This window comes from Canis lupus, chromosome 8 (assembly GCF_003254725.2).
Source record: "Canis lupus dingo isolate Sandy chromosome 8, ASM325472v2, whole genome shotgun sequence".
NCBI lineage: Eukaryota > Metazoa > Chordata > Mammalia > Carnivora > Canidae > Canis > Canis lupus.
Genome location: NC_064250.1, coordinates 14,324,494 through 14,343,253, shown reverse-complemented (window position 1 = coordinate 14,343,253; position 18,760 = coordinate 14,324,494). Strand labels below are relative to the sequence as shown.

The window sequence follows — 18,760 nt, the reverse complement described above, 5'->3', positions numbered from 1 at the left end:
TGATTCAGGGGTAAGGGAGTTCTAAGGATGAATAAAGTTGAACAAAATTATAAGTTGAGAAGGAAGATGGGAAGGGGATCATTTAGTAGGGTAAAGTTCCTGAACAGTAGCTAGAAAGTATTGGTGCTGATATTAGCCCTTATTCTGACCCAGACAGAAGCAAATGGAAGTAAATTAAGGGGATTGGCAGAAGTCACTCAGAGTCCAACGGAAAATGGAAACAACAAAGTTTTGGTTGCACCAGTCAGCATTAAGTAAGGTGGACGTGGCAGAAAAACACGGGAGCTATGGCTTTCAGAATATTGGTATATGGTTTAGCCATGGAATCTGGGCTTGGTGAAGATTGAACTGATCCTTGGGAATGGCTAATAAGTTAGAAGAAAATGGAGTGATCCAGTGAATCAGAAAGTAGATGTTGGCAATAAGAAGCTAAAGCAGTGATTCTCAGCTTTGGTTGCACATTAAATTACTGCTGTGCTACTCCCATCCATAGAGATTTTGATTTCTTCATTTGGGAGAGCTAGGATTTTTTAAAGCTTTATAGGTGATTAATATGCAGCCGAGGTTGACAATCATGGAGAGTGTCACTATGTTAAGACGATGGGTTTTTATTTGTTTGTTTGTTTATTTATTTAAATTCAATTTGCCCACATATAGTATAACACCCAGTGTTCATCCCATCAAGTGCCCTCCTCAGTGCCCGTCACCCAGTCACCCCATCCCCCCCACCTTCCTCCCCTTCCGCAACCCTTTAAGACAATGGCTTTTAAAATGAGTTTTTAAGCAGTAGAACCCCTTCAAATAAATTTCACAAGGAAACCCAATTTGTAAAACTTTCAAAAGTAGAGCTGCAACAGAGTAGAGGCCTGGGATCCTACTGACTTCTGTCCATCTCCAAGAGCGTTCTCCAAAGGCTCTAAGAAACAAGAGTGGGGAAAATCGCTAGACTAGGAGATTGTGGTCAAAGAGTAAGCTGTTAAGGAAGAGTTTGATTTTTTTTTTTCTAAGATTTTATTTATTTAATCATGAGAGTCGCACAGGGAGAGGCAGAGACAGAGGGAAAGGTAGGCTCCTTGCAGGGAGCCTGATGTGGGACTTAATCCCTGGACCTGGGATAACACCCTGAGCCCAAGGCAGATGCTCAACCGCTGAGCTACCCAGGCATCCCAGGAAGAGTTTGATTTTTAAAGGTGGAATAGTTATAAATGATTAAGACATCTAAGATGTGGCCATGATAATAGATTGGTGATGTAGACTGCAAGTGAAATAGGAAGTTACACATCAAAGAAATAGGGCTAGGGTTTGGGGTTGACCACAAGTTACTAATAGTTTGTCTGAAACACAAATACAGTTGACCCTTGACCAACACAGGTTTGAACTGTGCAGGTCCACTTATACATGGGTTTCTTTAAGTTTTTTACTATAAATATATTTTCTCTTCCTTAGCATTTTCTTTTCTCTAGTTTATTTCATTGTAAGAATACAGTATATAATACATATAACATTTAAAATATGTGTTAATCAACTGCTATGTCATTGGTAAGACTTCCTGTCAACAGTAGGCTATTGGTAGTCAAGTTTTTGTGAAGTCAGAAGTTAAACATGGATTTTCAACTGCAAGGGGGTCAGCACCCCTAGCCCCCATATTGTTCAAGCGTCATCTATATACAAGTGAAATAGAAATGTAAGATTTAAATTAAAACTCACATATAGTAGAGATATACTGGGAAGTATGGTATAGCAAAATAATTTAGACCATAATTGATATATAGGTATTTTATATATTATTTCTTTAGATTTGGTATAGTAAACCAGAGTGTTTATTTTACTTTAAAAACAAAGTTATGTGAAAAGATTAGTTGCTTTTTGCACTAATCTTTTAGGGTAAAAAAATGTAAAGTTTGATTCAGGGCATTATAACACACTTCATAAACAGTGAAATAAGTAGTTTACTTATGTAAAGAGAGGTTTTAATGTATTTCAGATAAAATTTACTATACAATTAACAGTCACTGTAGAAGATACAGAAGTAAAGATTTAAATAGATGAGTTTTATATTGATATCAAATGCTCTGTGGAGTATTCTCTAAATGTATTAAGTTGTTCCCTTTGGACTTTCTTAAAAATATAAAAGACCAGATAAATGCAGAACCTTTTAGGAACAGCTGTAAGCCAACAGCAGGTGATTCTGTGGTCTGTAGTGACTACATGCTGTGTTGTGTTTTTTTTTTTAATGTGGCAAAGTGACTAATCACTGTGCCCTTGTCTAAGGCATGCTTCATCATCTTCAAGTACTTTTTTGGCCCAAGATTTCTAAACATAGAGTGTCCCTAATAAGCTCAGTATTGGATTGAACAAGTCTGATTTGAGAACTATTGGCAGGAGTAGCCGTAATTATTAAATTTACTAAATAATAAAGCAAGGTAGTGAAGTTGGCTTTTTGTCAAATGGCAGTAGTCTTATTAGCAAAAAGTCATCATTTGCAGGGTCAGAGTGAAAGGAGGCTCTAAAGGACTCATTCTGTCCTAATTATAGTTTCACCTATACATATTATGCAAAGCTAATATTTAAAGCATTTGTCAAAATTAACTTCCTCTGCATGTTCTATTACAGTGCAATGAATTGCAGCAGCTTTTTATGTCTTGCTGCTTTTGTATGCCATAATAATCTGTAATTATGGGTTTGCTGCAAATGCTGTAGGGTTTGTTTAATCTGACAATCTGAAAAGACAACCTTGAATAGACTTATTTAAATGAATGCTAGTTACACAAAGCCTAGAAGCATCGATATCTTCATGTTGCATTTTCTTACAAGTCTAGTCATTTAGAGTTTCATTTTGAATATTCTAAATTAGAGAATTTCCTGTGTTTTCTTTGTATCTAAATAGATATGTAGAAGAGAGATATATATATTCTATAGCTTATAACCCAAAAAATCTAAATCAAATTGCCCAATTAACAAGTTGAGAGATTTTTATCCTCTCATATTTATAAATATCTTAAATCTAGAGAAGCAGCTTAGGGAAGAAAATTATATTACCTGCATTTAAAATCTAAATATATTCTTTAAGTGTACTCGTTGTTAAGAATTATGACAGATTTGTGAACAAGCTTATTTGAACTGCATTCTCACTATCTCTTCCTTTGAGAAGAGGATATATAGGATGGGCAGGGTACCTGGGTTTAGAGGTTTGTTTTAGGGAAAGAGCTCGGTCGCAGGTTATTTATAAATAAGTTTGAAAAAGGAATTCATAAAACCTGTTACTTATAATACTCTCAAAATCGAATGGTTTGTATTGCTTCTTTCATATCCAACTCTGTATATGAGTTTTTAATTCATCTTTATTAAAAACCTGTATTATTCTTAGAAAAAAATGGGGTTTAAGGTGTTTTATGTGATTTGTCCATGATCATAGGTCAGAGATGAAGTTAGGAATTTGTCTCTATTTTGTCATCTGCTTCTATTAAATTATATTCTTTCACATCTTCAGAAATGCCCTGCAAAAAGGATACACTGCTTAGAACAAGTCATTTATTTAAGCTTATCACTCAAAAGAAGAAGAAGAAAGAACAGAAATTTTTTTCATACATCAAAAAAATTTTAATGTCTAATTATATAATTTTTTATTACCATTTAAAATGTGATAAAGTCTTACTTAAATGAGCTTTTCAATTGATCTGGCCCTTTTATATAGCAATTTATGCCACGTAATACTATTTTGAAGTTACTGTACAAAGAAAAAAATAAATTTTGAATTCATTGTTGCCATATGTCACAGTGATTTGCCAAAACAAAAGAGCATTTTAACAAAAGAGAAAAATACGAAAACTAGAGTTGTGGTAAAGATGGAAATAACACTGAACTGGGAAAAGACTAGTCCTGTTCTTCTATGGCAGTTATATCCCTTAACACTTGTGTCCTCATGTTCAAAATGATAGGTATTGGCTAGATTGTCTGTAAGGCCCCTAACAGCGTGAACATTCATTAAATTGTAAGTTATAATAAGGGAAGGGAAAGCAGACACTAGATTTAAGCCACCCCTCTGTTTTTCATCATCCAGTGACATATCTTTTTACTTGGCTTGCATATGGTTTTAAAAATGTGGGATTGAATTAAGGTTAATCATTTAATGTTATCTAGTGTTGAATAGCTGATTTTCAGAACTAGCCATCTTTATAATTGAAAAACAACTCAGTGTAACTGGAACTTTTTAAGTAAATTGAAAAATATTCACATATATATGTATGTAGTCCTATAACTTGATTGATAATAGAAGATGAAAATTTTGATACTCTAACATTTCAAAATCAACCAAAGCCCAGAGAAAACTGGTTTTTTTTTTTAGAACTGTAATGATGGAAGATGATGTTTTTGCTATTAATGGTATAGCTGCTGGTTCTTGCTGATCTTTGCCTGTAGCCAGTGTGTTAGTTCTGAAACTTGAGGGCTGTGGGCTTGAAAATGTAACACTATTCTTTCCTCTTGCCTCTTTTTAAGTATGTTACAAGCTTTGCACAAGGTACTGTCTTTTTAAACTTTTCAAGTAGAGTTTATTGAGATATAATTTACGTAAAATAAAATTTATTCTTTTTTATTTGGGAATTTTACTATATATTATGTTGGTGGTTACACAATTCTATACAGTTACCAAAATACATCACAAACTTCACTTAAAACTAAGAAATTTATTATATGTAGATAATGCTTTGATCATCAGGACATTCTCAAATCTAAATTTATTATGGCAGGTAGGCCATTGTATTCCCAAATGATTAAAATCTTTGCAGAATATAAACCATACTAAGACAAGATCTTTGACTATGGAAGAACAATACAAAGACACAGTCATTCTGTAATCATGTCTGTAATTGTGTAAGACAAGAACACAGTAAACACAACTAAATACCCTAAGGTGAATGATGAATACTTTCTTACCAGTGACAACTCTTTCCCTGCCTCCTGGATGAAAAGTATCAAGATAATCCTCACCAAATTGTCCTCACTTCATGACCCCATTTACTTCAGAACTGGCTTCCACATCAACCCTGCTTTAGGACTACACTGGCAGTCTTTGGCTAGTGGGCTTTGACAAGTTATTGTCTATCTCCACTTCTTCCTTCCTCCTTTTATTCCCTCTCTGTTTTCTGCCTGCCTTCTCCTTTTTCCTCGTCCTTGAGGTCCTGACATTTCAGGCCCCTAAGTGCTATATTCTTTGAGTTTTCTTTTTTTACTGTTTGGTATGTTTTTTTTTTTTTTTTTAAGTTACTCATATGGAGATGTTTCTTATCTATTTGCTTTTCCTAACATTCTTTTTTAAAAATATTTTATTTATTTATTCATGGGAGACATAGAGAGAGGCAGAGACACAGGCAGAGGGAGAAGCAGGCTCCATGCAAGGAGCCCGATGTGGGACTCGATCCCGGGTCCCCAGGATCACACCCTGGGCTGCAGGCAGCGCTAAACCGCTGCGCCACCAGGGCTGCCCTGCTTTTCCTAACATGCTTAAGGAAGAATAGAAAAATGCTTCTTCCATACAAGTAAATGCTCAGACTAGGCCACAATGACCCAGAAGAATATCTTACAAAAGTATAATACATAAGCAGGCCCATAAGATATGTTTTCCCTTACAATAAAGTTTTTTTTGGTATACACTGGCCATATCGACTCACTGTTTAAATTGATCCTGATTCCTAAAGTTTAGTGAAAGATTACTTTTCTCTGAAACTTTTATATCATCCATAAAAGCCATAATTAAATGACATTTAAGGCATGCTTCTCTCTGAATCTACTCATGAGATAAACTTATCAGTTGGATTTCATTGGCTTTCTAATCCATATGCTAAGTGATTTATACTTGTGATCCTTCTTTGAAAATATGATTTACATTTAAAGGCTTAAGTTTAAATTATGCAATAAGCAAAACTTTGAAAAAGGGCTGTTTTATAAAATTAACAAAACTTCATCAAAGAGAGTTTACTTCTTTGCCATCATTCCTGTAGTACAGAATCTAAATTGGAAATATTCATATTTACTCTAATATTTGAATGTGATTTTGAAAATGTGAGGAAATCTCCTTTTGTTGTTTTACAGTATCATTGTTACCATGACTTCCTAGAAAGCAGCCGTATTCTCACTTACTTATATTTCTTATTTCTAGTGAAAACTCAAATGCAACAAGGATTAATCTCTATAGCTGCCCGCACTGTTATTACGCATCTGGTAAATCACTTGGGCCATTATCCAATGAGTGGTGGTCCTGCTATGTTAACAAGTCAGGTGTGTGAAAATCATGACAATCATTACAGTGAAAGTACTGAACTTTCTCCTGAACTCTTTGAGAGCCCAAATATCCAGTTCTTTGTATTGAACAATACAACCTTAGTGTCCTGTATCCAGATCAGATCAGAAGAGAGTATCCCCGGAGGAGGTTTATCTGCTGGCCTTGCGTCGGCCAATTCAAATGTCAGAATCATAGTACGTGATCTGTCCGGGAAATATTCATGGGATTCTGCCATCCTGTATGGACCACCTCCTGTGAGTGGCTTGTCAGAACCTACGTCTCTTATACTTTCATTGTCTCGCCAAGAGAAGCCAGAAGAGCCTCCTACATCTAATGAATGCTTAGAAGATATAACAGTAAATGATGGGATTTCCCTCCAGTTTAAAAGAGGTTTTAGAGAAACTGTACCAACTTGGGATACCATAAGAGATGAAGAGGATGTTCTTGACGAGCTTTTGCAGTATTTAGGTATAACTAGTCCTGAGTGCTTACAGAGAACTGGAATCTCACTTAATATTCCTGCTCCACAACCTGTGTGCATTTCTGAAAAACAGGAAAATGATGTTATTAATGCTATCCTTAAGCAGCATACAGAGGAAAAAGAATTTGTTGAGAAACACTTTAATGACTTAAACATGAAAGCTGTGGAACAAGATGAACCAACACCTCAAAAGCCTCAGTCAGCATTTTATTATTGCAGATTGCTGCTTAGTATATTGGGAATGAATTCCTGGGACAAAAGGTAAGAATAAAAGATAAATTTTTCTTTTACATTAGTCTTATTCATCTTTTGCTCAAGCATTTTAGTCTGTCTTCTCGTCTTTACTAATTAGTTCCTTGGCTTTGGACCAGATTTTTTTTTTTTCCCTTTTTGAGACTACTGAGTTTTATCAGGATTCAAGGGAATAAAAAGATAACTCAATAAATTAACTATTAACATTTTCATAATGACGAGTAGAACTCTTTGACTTAGAAATTATAGCTCATAAAATTGAAAAAAAAATCTTATTTTTCCAACCTTCATGTAAGCTAATAGGAAAAACTAGTTTTTCTTATAATACTTCTGACACCAAATATGTGGGTTTTCCACACCAGGCAGTTCCAGCATTAATTAGAGTTAGCACAAGCAGAGTAAAGGCTCAGACCCACAAGACTGCCCCCCCACTTCAGACACCAGTTGAAAGTCCATGCTTCTGACCAACTGTCTATAAATCAGATAACTATCTCCTCAGGTTTGATAATTAGCTATAATGGCTCACAAAACATTTACTTATGTTTAGCAGTTTATTATAAAAGGTAGTTAAAGGACCCCAGACTGATGAAGAAGTACGTAATATGAAGTCTGGAAGTCTCTCAAGCACAGGTGCTTCTGTTCCTGTGGAGTTGGGGTCTACCACCATGCCAGCATATTGAACTGAGTTGACTAACCAGGAAGCTCTTTGAACCTCATAGTTTAGGTATTATTATGGAAGCATTTTCTCGTAAGCATATAGGGATGGCTGAAAGTTCTAAACTTCTAACCGTGGTTTGTGCTTTCTGATGATTAATCCCCATCCTGAAGCTACTCAGGAGCCCACCAAGCATCACCTCATCAGAACAAAAGATTCTCCTTTTACCAAGGAAATTGCAAGGGATTTAGGAACTATATGTAAGATGTTCCTGTTATGTTCATCACTCAAGAAGTTACAAGGGTTTCAGGAGTTCTGTGTCAGGAACTGAGGCAGAGCCCAAATATATATTTCTTATTATATCACATAAGCATAACCGATTTTTTAGCCATATAGCAATATGATCTCTTCTTGTTTGTATCAGAGAAGTTAACTCAAGATTTATCATCTAATCAAGAAAGGAATCTGTATCTCATGTTCTAAAATTTTGTTTTTTACACATGTTGCAAAAGCCTCATTGAAAGTTTGCAGTAAGCACAAATTTATTCATGTAAGTTGGGTAAGAATTAAACCAAAAGGCTTTATTTAGATTTAAATCAGAAATACTAGGTTAGAGTCATTTATTCTTGTTCAGTTTGTAGTAGGAGGGGAGCTCAGGTATCAGTGGACAAATAAATCTTTAAGAATTTAAAAGCAGGTGAAGCACTGAAATGGAGTCTACTTGCTTGACTAGTGTTTAAATCTTATTTAATTTAAACCCTTCCATTTATTAGAAGGGAGTATTCTTTGCTTTATGAGGAAGACGTGTTATGTCAGGAACACAATTTGCCTTATGGTACGTCCAAATGTAGGTAATTGCCACTCATGTAAGTGCATTCTACTCTCTCTTGATGTAGGATGGCCCATATATTGTCTTGAGAAAAATTAAAGGTGGGAAGCTATGTTTTACCACAACAAGCATTGATTTCATGAATATAATTAGTACATATTTAGCACGTATTGAATGTTTTTGGTAAAAGTTTTACATTGCTTCATAGCATAAAAAATTGCCTCTAAGGTAAAACAAGGAAGAGAGCAAATTCCATCTGGATTACATATGCTTACTCAGTAATTATTTAAATTTTGTGAGTATTTTATTTCTCATTAGGAGCAACTTTCTTAAATATTTTTAGGAAACTCTTGAAAAGGAACCTGCGGATACTTCTATTTTCCTGGTTGTGAGTTTCAGAAGCTCACAGCATCTGCAGGGAAAAATTGGAAGTGACTAGTGGATCATAATCCACTAACAGAAATCTATTTAGAAATTGGTAGACAGGGATCCCTGGGTGGCGCAGCGGTTTGGCGCCTGCCTTTGGCCCAGGGCGCGATCCTGGAGACCCGGGATCGGATCCCACGTCGGGCTCCCGGTGCATGGAGCCTGCTTCTCCCTCTGCCTGTGTCTCTGCCTCTCTCTCTCTCTCTCTCTCTCTCTGTGACTATCATGAATAAATAAATAAAATCTTTAAAAAAAAAAAAAAAGAAAAGAAATTGGTAGACATAATGATAGATTCTTTACATATTTTTTTAACGGCCTGTTCTCCTTTGTGTTACAAGTATGAAAAAGCAAGAAAAGTGTTTAAGGGTTGCATGAGTAGAGTGGAAAATATTTCTGGTACCATCATGTCATTCACTGCAAAGGTGATGAAAATCTTTTTTTAGGAGGAGCTTTCATCTCCTGAAGAAAAATGAGAAACTACTTAGAGAACTTAGGAACTTGGATTCAAGACAGTGGTAAGTTGTTGGGGAACCTTCAGATTTATAACTAGCAACTGACAGCTATTTCTATTTATGTGTAAATAATACTGTATTGTTAACTTTCTGAGCAGAAACTATATTTCATTTCCATATACCTTTAAATAACAAACTTTTTGAAAAAACACAGGGCTACACTAAAATGGTATCTTTGAATTGTTTATACTTTTTTATGCATTTCAGAATTCTTTTGATTGTAGAAATCTAGTTGAACTTATAAAATGTTCTTTGGTTTACCCATACTAAGATGTTCCAAATATACTCTTTTTGATTAGTGTCAGAGGTCTCAAGTGAAATGACTGGTGAATATAAACTAGTACTTACAAAAAATATTAATGTAACAAAGAAGATAGATTTAGGTTATTATATTACTATAAACCTGATTTCTCATTAAGCTTTTGGGTGTGTATCTATTTACATGTGGCTTTTTATGTGTAAAATCTTATTATATCATAATTTTAATGATATCTAGTTCTTGATGTACATGAACAAGACTTCTGGGAAACCAGTACTAGATACTGCAAAATATTACTTCACCAGGGATCCCTGGGTGGTGCAGCGGTTTAGTCCTGCCTTTGGCCCAGGGCGCGATCCTGGAGACCTGGGATCAAATCCCACGTCGGGCTCCCGGTGCACAGAGCCTGCTTCTCCCTCTGCCTATGTCTCTGCCTCTCTCTCTCTCTCTCTCTCTCTCTCTGTGTGACTATCATAAAAAAAAAAAAAAAATATTACTTCACTGGAATTTGTGTAAGGTTGACATGTATATTTGCTACTTTCTTGTCTAGTCTCTAAATAAAATTTATGGATAAGTACTTTTTTGGCAGTCTAACTAGAAACACGTTAATAAAGCAATGCTTTTAATGTTACCATTATGAAGAATGTCTGTATTTCTGAGATTTCAAATCCACAACCTACTTAATATCCATATCTCATGCTCTCACATCTTAGTTGATGTTTCATACTTTTATGTTTCCAGTTTTTTGCTTTTTCCATTCTCACAGTCAATCTGCCACTTATCTCTGCTTTCACTAGTCCTGTCAGAAACTTCCATATTGTCAACTATAAAAATACCATTTCTGGCATCTTCAAAATGATTCTTCCACTAAAGTTTTTATATGTACATATGTATGTATATATATATATGGCTGGAATCAATTCTCTTCAGAATCTTTTTTTTTTTTTTTAGATTTTATGCATTAGGGAAAAAAAGATTTTATTCATTAGAGAGTGTGCACACATATGAGTGGAGGAGTGAGGAGCAGAGGGAGAGAATCTCAAGCAGACTTTCTGCTCAGTATGGAGCCTGATGTGGAGCTCCATCTCATGCTTGAGATCATGACCTGAGCCAAAACCAAGAGTCAGGGGCTTAACTAATTGAGCCATGCAAGCAGCCTTGATCTGAATCATTGACATCTACTTTATCCACTCCTAGGCAGTAGTGTATTACTAGAGAAAATGATCAAACCAGCGTGGTGTAGGGAGTGACTGTAGATTCATGCTCCTTTACTTCAGCAGTACCTTCTCTACTGTCTGACAGATTTCTTATCCCTTTTTCACTTCTTACTTTGCTGCTTAGAGTAATTATTGTAAACCACTTCTTTGCTCTCCAAGCCCTTCATTATAGTCAAAAGATGATCTCTACACTAACCTCACTGAGGATTCAATTCAAATGTTTGACCTCCTATATGAAAGCCAATCTGGTAGACGACTAGTTCCTAACCTCTCTTCCTCCACACATCAATCAAAAAAAGCAAAGCATCTTGCCAGCACTATTGTATAGGATTGCAAAGTAAACAAGATCATTCATTCCTTTCCCACATCAAACAGCTCCACCTTATAACTCTTTAAAATTTCTATATTGAGACATCTTTTCTTGCTTACCTACAGTTTCAGAAATCACCTGCCCCCAACCTGTACTACTTCCTCCGTTCTCTGCTTCTCTAGGATCTTCAAAAAGCTAATCATTCTTTATCTTGTATTTCTACTTACCCCTTTACCATAAGCACACTTGTTACCTTCCTTTAAACAAAACAAAATTATCCTCAGTTACTGTCCTTTCAAGGTATCCCTTTCATGCATTTTTACTACCAAAATTTATGAGAAAATAGAATCTTTACTCACTTCTTTGGTTTAGTGGGTTTTAGCTTTTCTCAGAATAATCTTTTAAAAATAATGTTTAATTTCTCTAGTTATAATAGAAAATATACAATATAAAAATAAACCATATACTTCTAACACTATTCTTAACATTTGTTTATGTATTTTCAGCCTTTTCTTTTTTGATATGCATATGATTTGTTTTACAAAACTGGAATCATAGTAATATATGTATACAGTAAGTTGTTATCTTTTAAAAAGGACTTTATCATATTGTGAGCATTTTTCTCAGGCATTTTGATACTTTCCAAAAATAATTTTTATGGCGCCAAGTTTCATGATTATTGGACATTCATTTTTAATATCTTGCACTAGGTTAGATTCCTAGAAATAGAATTATTACATCAAAGCATAAGAACTTATTTCAGGCCATACATATTACAAAATTACTTTTCACTAACTACTAATTTCTAATCCTACCAACATTATGTAAGAATACTTGTATAACTTCAGCCTGGCCAATGTAAGGTATTAGTCACATTTTCTAAACCTTTCCTAGCTTGAGAGGCAGATCATGTTCTCTTTAATTTATACTTCTTTACCACTAGTGAAGTTAGTATTTTTCATGTATTTATAAGAAATTTTAATCTTTTTCAAATACTTTCTTAGTGTCCTTTTTCTGTTTAAAAGGAAATTTTTCGGGATCCCTGGGTGGCGCAGCGGTTTGGCGCCTGCCTTTGGCCCAGGGCGCGATCCTGGAGACCCGAGATCGAATCCCACATCAGGCTCCCGGTGCATGGAGCCTGCTTCTCCCTCTGCCTATGTCTCTGCCTCTCTCTCTCTCTCTCTCTGTGTGACTATCATAAATAAATAAAAATTTAAAAAAAAAAATAAAAAAAAAAATAAAAGGAAATTTTTCTTAATTGCAAGAGCTCTCCTATATATGTCTGTCTATCTAAGGATTAACTTTTATACTTATTGTGAGAGTTTTCCCAATTAGTTGTTTGGCTTTCGGTTTTCAACAACTTCACATTGTTCATTTTTATGTAAGTATATTTCTCAATCTTTTTTCTTTGGCTTTTTTTCAGTTGCTTAGTGTGCTTTTTTGAATTAATTCTGTCTTGAAATCAATTAAATGTTCTATATTTTCTTCAAGATCCATAATTACTTGGTTGAAATGATAATTTTATATTTCTTTTTTCTGGAATACATTTTAGTTTATGGAATAAGAAATGGAACTAGCTTGAATATTGAAGAATAGTCTTTCTATAATTATTGAATAATCCATACTTTTCTCATTGAATTGATGTGTTTCCTTTATCAAATATTAACCTGTTTATGTTCATTTCTTTTTTCTTTTTTAAGATTTTTTATTTATTCATGAGAGACAGAGAGAGGGAGGCAGAGACGTAAGCAGAGGGAGAAGCAGGCTCCATGCAGGGAGCCCAATGTGGGACTCAATCCTGGGTCCCCCAGATCATGTCCTGGGCTGAAGGCGGCGCTAACCTGCTGAGCCACCTAGGCTGCCCCCTGTTCATTTCTGTTGAATTGTTTATCAATTTTATGCAGATGTTAGTGTTTAATTTATTATGGCTTTACAAGTAATATCTGATAGACCCAGTCTTCTTCACACTATTCAGACATATAGCTTCTTTTCTTAGATATTCTCACCTGTTTATTCTTCTAGATACGTTAGAATTATGCTATTGTTTTCCAGAAAAAAAAATCCCATTGATAATTTGGTCTGATTTGCAATAAAACTTTCATGTGGAAAATTTTCACACTTGCTATCATCATTCTTCCCCTTCATAATCATGGCATGTTTTTCATTTATTCTGGCATCCGGACATTACTTTTTGAGGTATTGTTGTGATGCTATTCTAAATAGAGTTTTCTTCCCATTATATTTTGCTATCTAAGTTCTTTAGTGAATTCTCTTATTTATTTTAAGCATTTTATAGTTGTCTATTAGGATCTTTTTAGGTATAAATTTTTTTTTGGTATAAAATTATCTTACTGATAATCTCTTTTCTAAAACTCATGCCTATTTTATATCCTGTTTAATTGCATTGACTAGAACTTGGACTACAGTGTTAGTTATTGTAAGAGTGGACACCTTGTTATTGTAATCTTTTTCATCATCTATTCAACTTTTCATATAGTTTTGCTTTTTTAACCACTTGATGTATTTTGTACTTAATATCACTAGATTGCTAATATTAAATAATTCTTGCATCCTTGGAATTAACCTACTGAGCCATTTGACTTCCTATTGTGTTTAACTTGCTAGACTTGAATTTTGAATTAGGATATACTCCATTTCTAAGCATATTCTATGTTTATTTAATTTTTTATTTGTTCTTACTGTGTGCTTAGAATTAAGGTTTATACCAGCTTCATGAAATGAATATTTTCTGTTGTTTAAAAATTTGGAACAACTGGCAAAATTTCTAATTCTTTCAGTTTGTTCCATTGTTATTAGGCTCTGGGTTTTCTTTAAGTTCTTGAGTCAGTCTCAGCGTTTTTTGGTTTTTGTTTTTTTACAAAACTCCTTTTATTGACATTTTCAAAATGCATACTATTAGATTCATTCGTACATACATACATTTCATAATTCTGTTATATTCCTTTTCTCATTTTAGTTTTTTTGGGATTTTTTTTTGGCTCTTTAAAAATTAATTTATGTATTCCCATATCATCCCTTTAGAGTTTTTTTACCTTAGTTTTATTGAGATAGAATTGGCATGCAACATTGTGATAGTTTATGGTTTAAACATAATAATTTATAGATACATATATATATATTGCAAAATGATTACCACAGTAAGGTTAACACATTCATCACCTCACATAGTTAATATTATTGTGATGAGAACTTTAAAAATCTGCTCTTTTAGCAACTTTTAAATATATAATATGTTAACTGTAGTTACCATGCTGTACTTTACTTCCTCAGAACTTATTCATCTCACAACTGGAAGTTTATACCCTTTGACCACCTTCACCCATTTTGCCCATTCCCCTCACTCCTGGAAATAGTCTGTTCTCTGTTCCTCTGAGTTCACTTTTTTCAGACTCAATATGTAAGTAAGAACGTAACAGTTATTTATTTTTTTCTGTCTGACATCATTTAGCATAATGCCCTCAAGGGCATCCAAGTTGTCACAAATGGCAGGATTTCCTTCTTTTGTCATGGCTGAATTCTATTGTATAGTTGGCTCTTGAACAACACAGGAATTAGGAACACCAGCCCCACAACAAACATCCCCACTCAGTTCAGTATCTGCATATAACTCTTGACTCTCTAAAAACTTAACTACTAATAGTCTACTGTTGACTAGAAGCCTTTCTTCAACATAAAGTCAATTAACATATATTTTGTATGTTATATGTGTTATATGTTGTATTCTTAAAGTAAGCATAGAAAAATATTAGAAAATACATTTACAGTACTGTACTGAATTTATTGAAAAAAAATTGGTTTATAAGTAGACCCATGCAGACCCTGTTATTCAAGGGTCAACTATACATGTATACCATATTTTCTTGATTCATTCATCTGTTGTTGTTGGATGCAGGTTGTTTTCATACCTTGGCTATTATAAATAATGCTGCAGTAAATATAGGGATGCAGATATCTTTTCAAGATAGTAATTTTGTTTCCTTTGGATATATGTCCAGAATTGGGATTGCTGGATCATGTAGTAATTATATTTTTAATTTTTTGTTTTCCATAAAGGCTGCATCAATTTACATTCCCACCAGCAGTTTACAACAAAGGTTGTCTTTTCTGTATATCCTCACCAACACTTGTTATCTCTTGTCTTTTTGATAATAGCCATTCTAACAGGTGTGAGGTAGTATTTCATTGTGGTTTTGATTTTTCATTTCTCCAATGATTAGTGATGATGAGCACCTTTTCATGTATCTTGGTCATTTGAATATCCTCTTTGGAAAAATGTGTCTTTGGGTCCTTATCCTTTTTTTTAGGCCCCCATTTCTTTTTTTGCCCATTTTAATTGGATCATTTGTTTTATTGCTGTTGAGTTGTATGAGTTCCTTAATATTTTGGATACTAACCCATTATCAGATACATATATATATAGTTGGCAAATATTTTCTTCCATTTCATAGATTGCCTTTTCACTTTATCATTGTTTTGCCATGCAGGAGCATTTTAGTTTGTTGTAGTCCCACTTGTTTTAAGTTTTGGTTTTGTTGCTTGTGCTTTCATATCTAAAAAATCATTGCCAAGACCAGTGTCAAAGAGCTTACCCTCTCTTTTTCCTCTAGGAGTTTTACAATATTAGGTCTTTAATATGTTTCAGGTTAGTTTTTGTGAGTGATATAAGGTAGGGGTCCAGTTTCATTCTTTTGCATATGAATATCTAGTTTTCCCCATACCATGTATTGAAGAGACCATCTTTCCTCAATTGATAATCTTGGCTCCCTTGTCAAATATTAGATGACTATATATGCATGGGTTTATCTCTGGACTTTCAGTTCTGTTCCATCTGTCTTTGTGTCTATCTTTATTTCAGTGTGATTTTGATAACTAGAGCTTTGTGGTATAGGTTAAAATCAGTAAGTGTGTTGCCTCTAGTTTTGTTATTCTTCTTCAGAATTGCTTTGGTTTCTTGAGGTCTTTTGTGGTTCCATATGAATTTTTGTATAGTTTTTCTCTTTCTGAAAAAAAAAATGCCATTGGAATCTTGATAGGGATTGCAATGAATCAATGCATTACTTTGGATAGTGTGAACATTTTAATATTCATGAACCACAGATTATCTTCTCTAATTTGTATCTTCATCAATGTCTCATAGTTTTCATTGTGGAGGTCCTTCATCTTGGTTAAATTTATTCCTAAGCAATTTTTTTGGATGCTATTATAAATGAGATTGTTTTCTTTTTCAGATAATTCATTGTTAGTGTATAGGAAAACAACTAATTTTTGTGTATTTTGCATTCTACAACTTTACTGAATTTCTTTACTAGTTCTAGCAGTTTTTTGATGGAATCTTTTGGATTTTCTTTGTATAAGATCATGTCATGTGCAAAAAGAGATAGTCCTACTACTTCTTTTCCCAATTCAGATGCTTTCTGTTTCTTGCTTGATTCCTCTGCTAGGACTTCCAATACAATGTTGAATAGGAGTGATGAGAGTGGATGCTCTCATCTTAGAAAAAAAAGTCTTTCAGCTTTTCACCATAGAGAATGATATTAGTTGTGCGCTATAAGATATGGCCTTAATTATGTTGAGGTTTATTCCTTCTATGTCCACTTTGTTGAGAGTGTTTATCGTGAATGAATATTGAATTTTGTCATATTAACATGTAATTTTCTTTTCTTGTAGTATTTTTACCTAGCTTTGGTATCAAGGTAATGCTCTCCTGGTAAAATGAGTTTGGAAGTATTCCTACCTTTTCACTTTCTGGAAGAGTTTGAGAAGAGTTGGTATTAATTCTTTGAGTATTGGGTAGAAATCTCAGTGAAACCATCTGGTACTGGGCTTTTCTTTGTTGGGAAGTTTTTGATTACTGCGTCCATCTACTTACGTGTTTCTGGTCTGTTTAGATTTTCAGTAGGTTGTAAATTCCTAGGAGCCTATCCATTTCTTTTAGGTTGTCCAGTTTTTGGCAAATAGCTTTATTGTAGTCTCTTATTTGCATTTCTATAGTATCATTTGTAACATCTTTCATTTATAGTAATATTTATTTGGGTCCTTTTTTTTTTGTCTAGCTAAAAGCTTGTTAAAATTGTTTATTTTCAAAGACTCAGCTCTTGGTTTTGTTTGTGTCTTCTTTATTTCATTTTTTTCTTCTCTAATTTTTATTATTTCCTTTCTTCAGTTTTTGGGCTTAAGTTCTTTTTCTAGTTCCTTTAGGTGTAAAATTAGTGGTTTATTTGCGATACTTCTTTTTTTCTTGATGTGTGCATTTATCACTATGAGCTCTCCTCTTGGAACTGCTTTTGTTGCATTCCTAAGTTATGGTTTGTTGCATTTCCTCTTTTGTTTATTTCAAGATGGTTTGAATTTCTCTGTTGATTTCTTCTTTGATCCATTGGTTGTTCAGGAGTGTGTCATTTAGTTTCCATGTATTTGTGAATTTTTCAGTTTTCTTCCTGTTTATTGATTTCTAGTTTAATTCGTTTGTGTTGGAAAAGATATGTGATACAATTTCTTTCTTCCTGAATTTGTAGAGACTTGTGTGTTTTAGTATATGATCTATCCTAGAAAATGTTCCATGTGCACTTGAGAAGAATGTGTATTCTGCTGCTGTTGGGCAGAATGTTCTGTATATGTCTGTTAAGTCCAGTTAGTCTGAGGTATTGTTTAAATTCATTTATTTGATTTCCTATCTGGATGATCTGTCAGTTGAGAGTGGGGTATTAAAGTTCCCAACTGTTATTGTATTACTATTTTCCTTTTCCTCTAGTATTTTGTTTATATATTTAGGTGCTGTAATGTTGGGTGCATAATTATTTATAATTGTTATATTTTTGATGGATTGACCCCTTTAACTTTATGGTAGTGACTTTATTTTACCATTTTTAACTCACAGTCTATTTTGTCTGATATAAATATAGCTACCTTTGCTTTCTTTTGATTACCATTTGCTTAAAATATTGTTTTCTGTCCCTTAGATTTCTCATTCTCTATATGTCCTTAAAGCTAAAATGAGTCTCTTGTAAGCAGTATATCATTTGGATCTCATGGTTTTGTCCCTTCAGCCATTCTGTGTCTTTTGATTGAAAAATATAATCTATTTACATTTAAAGTAATGTTGAGAGGTTGTTGAGAGGTAAAAATACCATTTTTCATTGTTTTCTTATTTGTAGATCCTTTGTGTTTTGTTTTCCCTCTTGGCGTCTTCATTTGTGATTTAAAGACTTTTTGTAGTAGTATGTTTGAGTCCTTTATCATAGCCTTTTGTGTATCTACTACAGATTTTTCCTTTGTGGTTACCATGCAAGGCTTACATAACATTTTATGTAAACATTTTAAGCTGACTTTACAACTTGATAGATGGCATACAGGAAATTTATACTTCTTCCTCACATTTTTGGTTATTAATGTTATATCTTTTTAATATTTTTATATTATATATCCAAACAAATTATTATGCTTATGGTTATTTTTTTAAGATTTTACTTATTTATTCATGAGAAATAGAGAGAGGCAGACACATAGGCAGAGGGGGAA

At 33.8% G+C, this 18,760-nt stretch overlaps 1 protein-coding gene across 11 annotated transcripts in view; it reads left to right on the top strand.

Annotated features, from left to right (window-relative positions):
- Window positions 1-18,760, top strand: part of RALGAPA1 (Ral GTPase activating protein catalytic subunit alpha 1) — a 242,471-nt gene that overhangs the window by 150,281 nt on the left and 73,430 nt on the right. For all 11 annotated transcript variants that reach the window (XR_007412270.1, XM_025443673.3, XM_049113052.1 and 8 more), the window contains 2 exons: window positions 6,158-7,022; window positions 9,367-9,438. Coding sequence is in view for 10 of the 11 variants with exons in the window: in XM_025443673.3 (XP_025299458.1) it covers window positions 6,158-7,022; window positions 9,367-9,438 (937 nt within the window). In the remaining variant the exon portion in view is untranslated. The remainder of the gene's footprint in view (window positions 1-6,157; window positions 7,023-9,366; window positions 9,439-18,760) is intronic.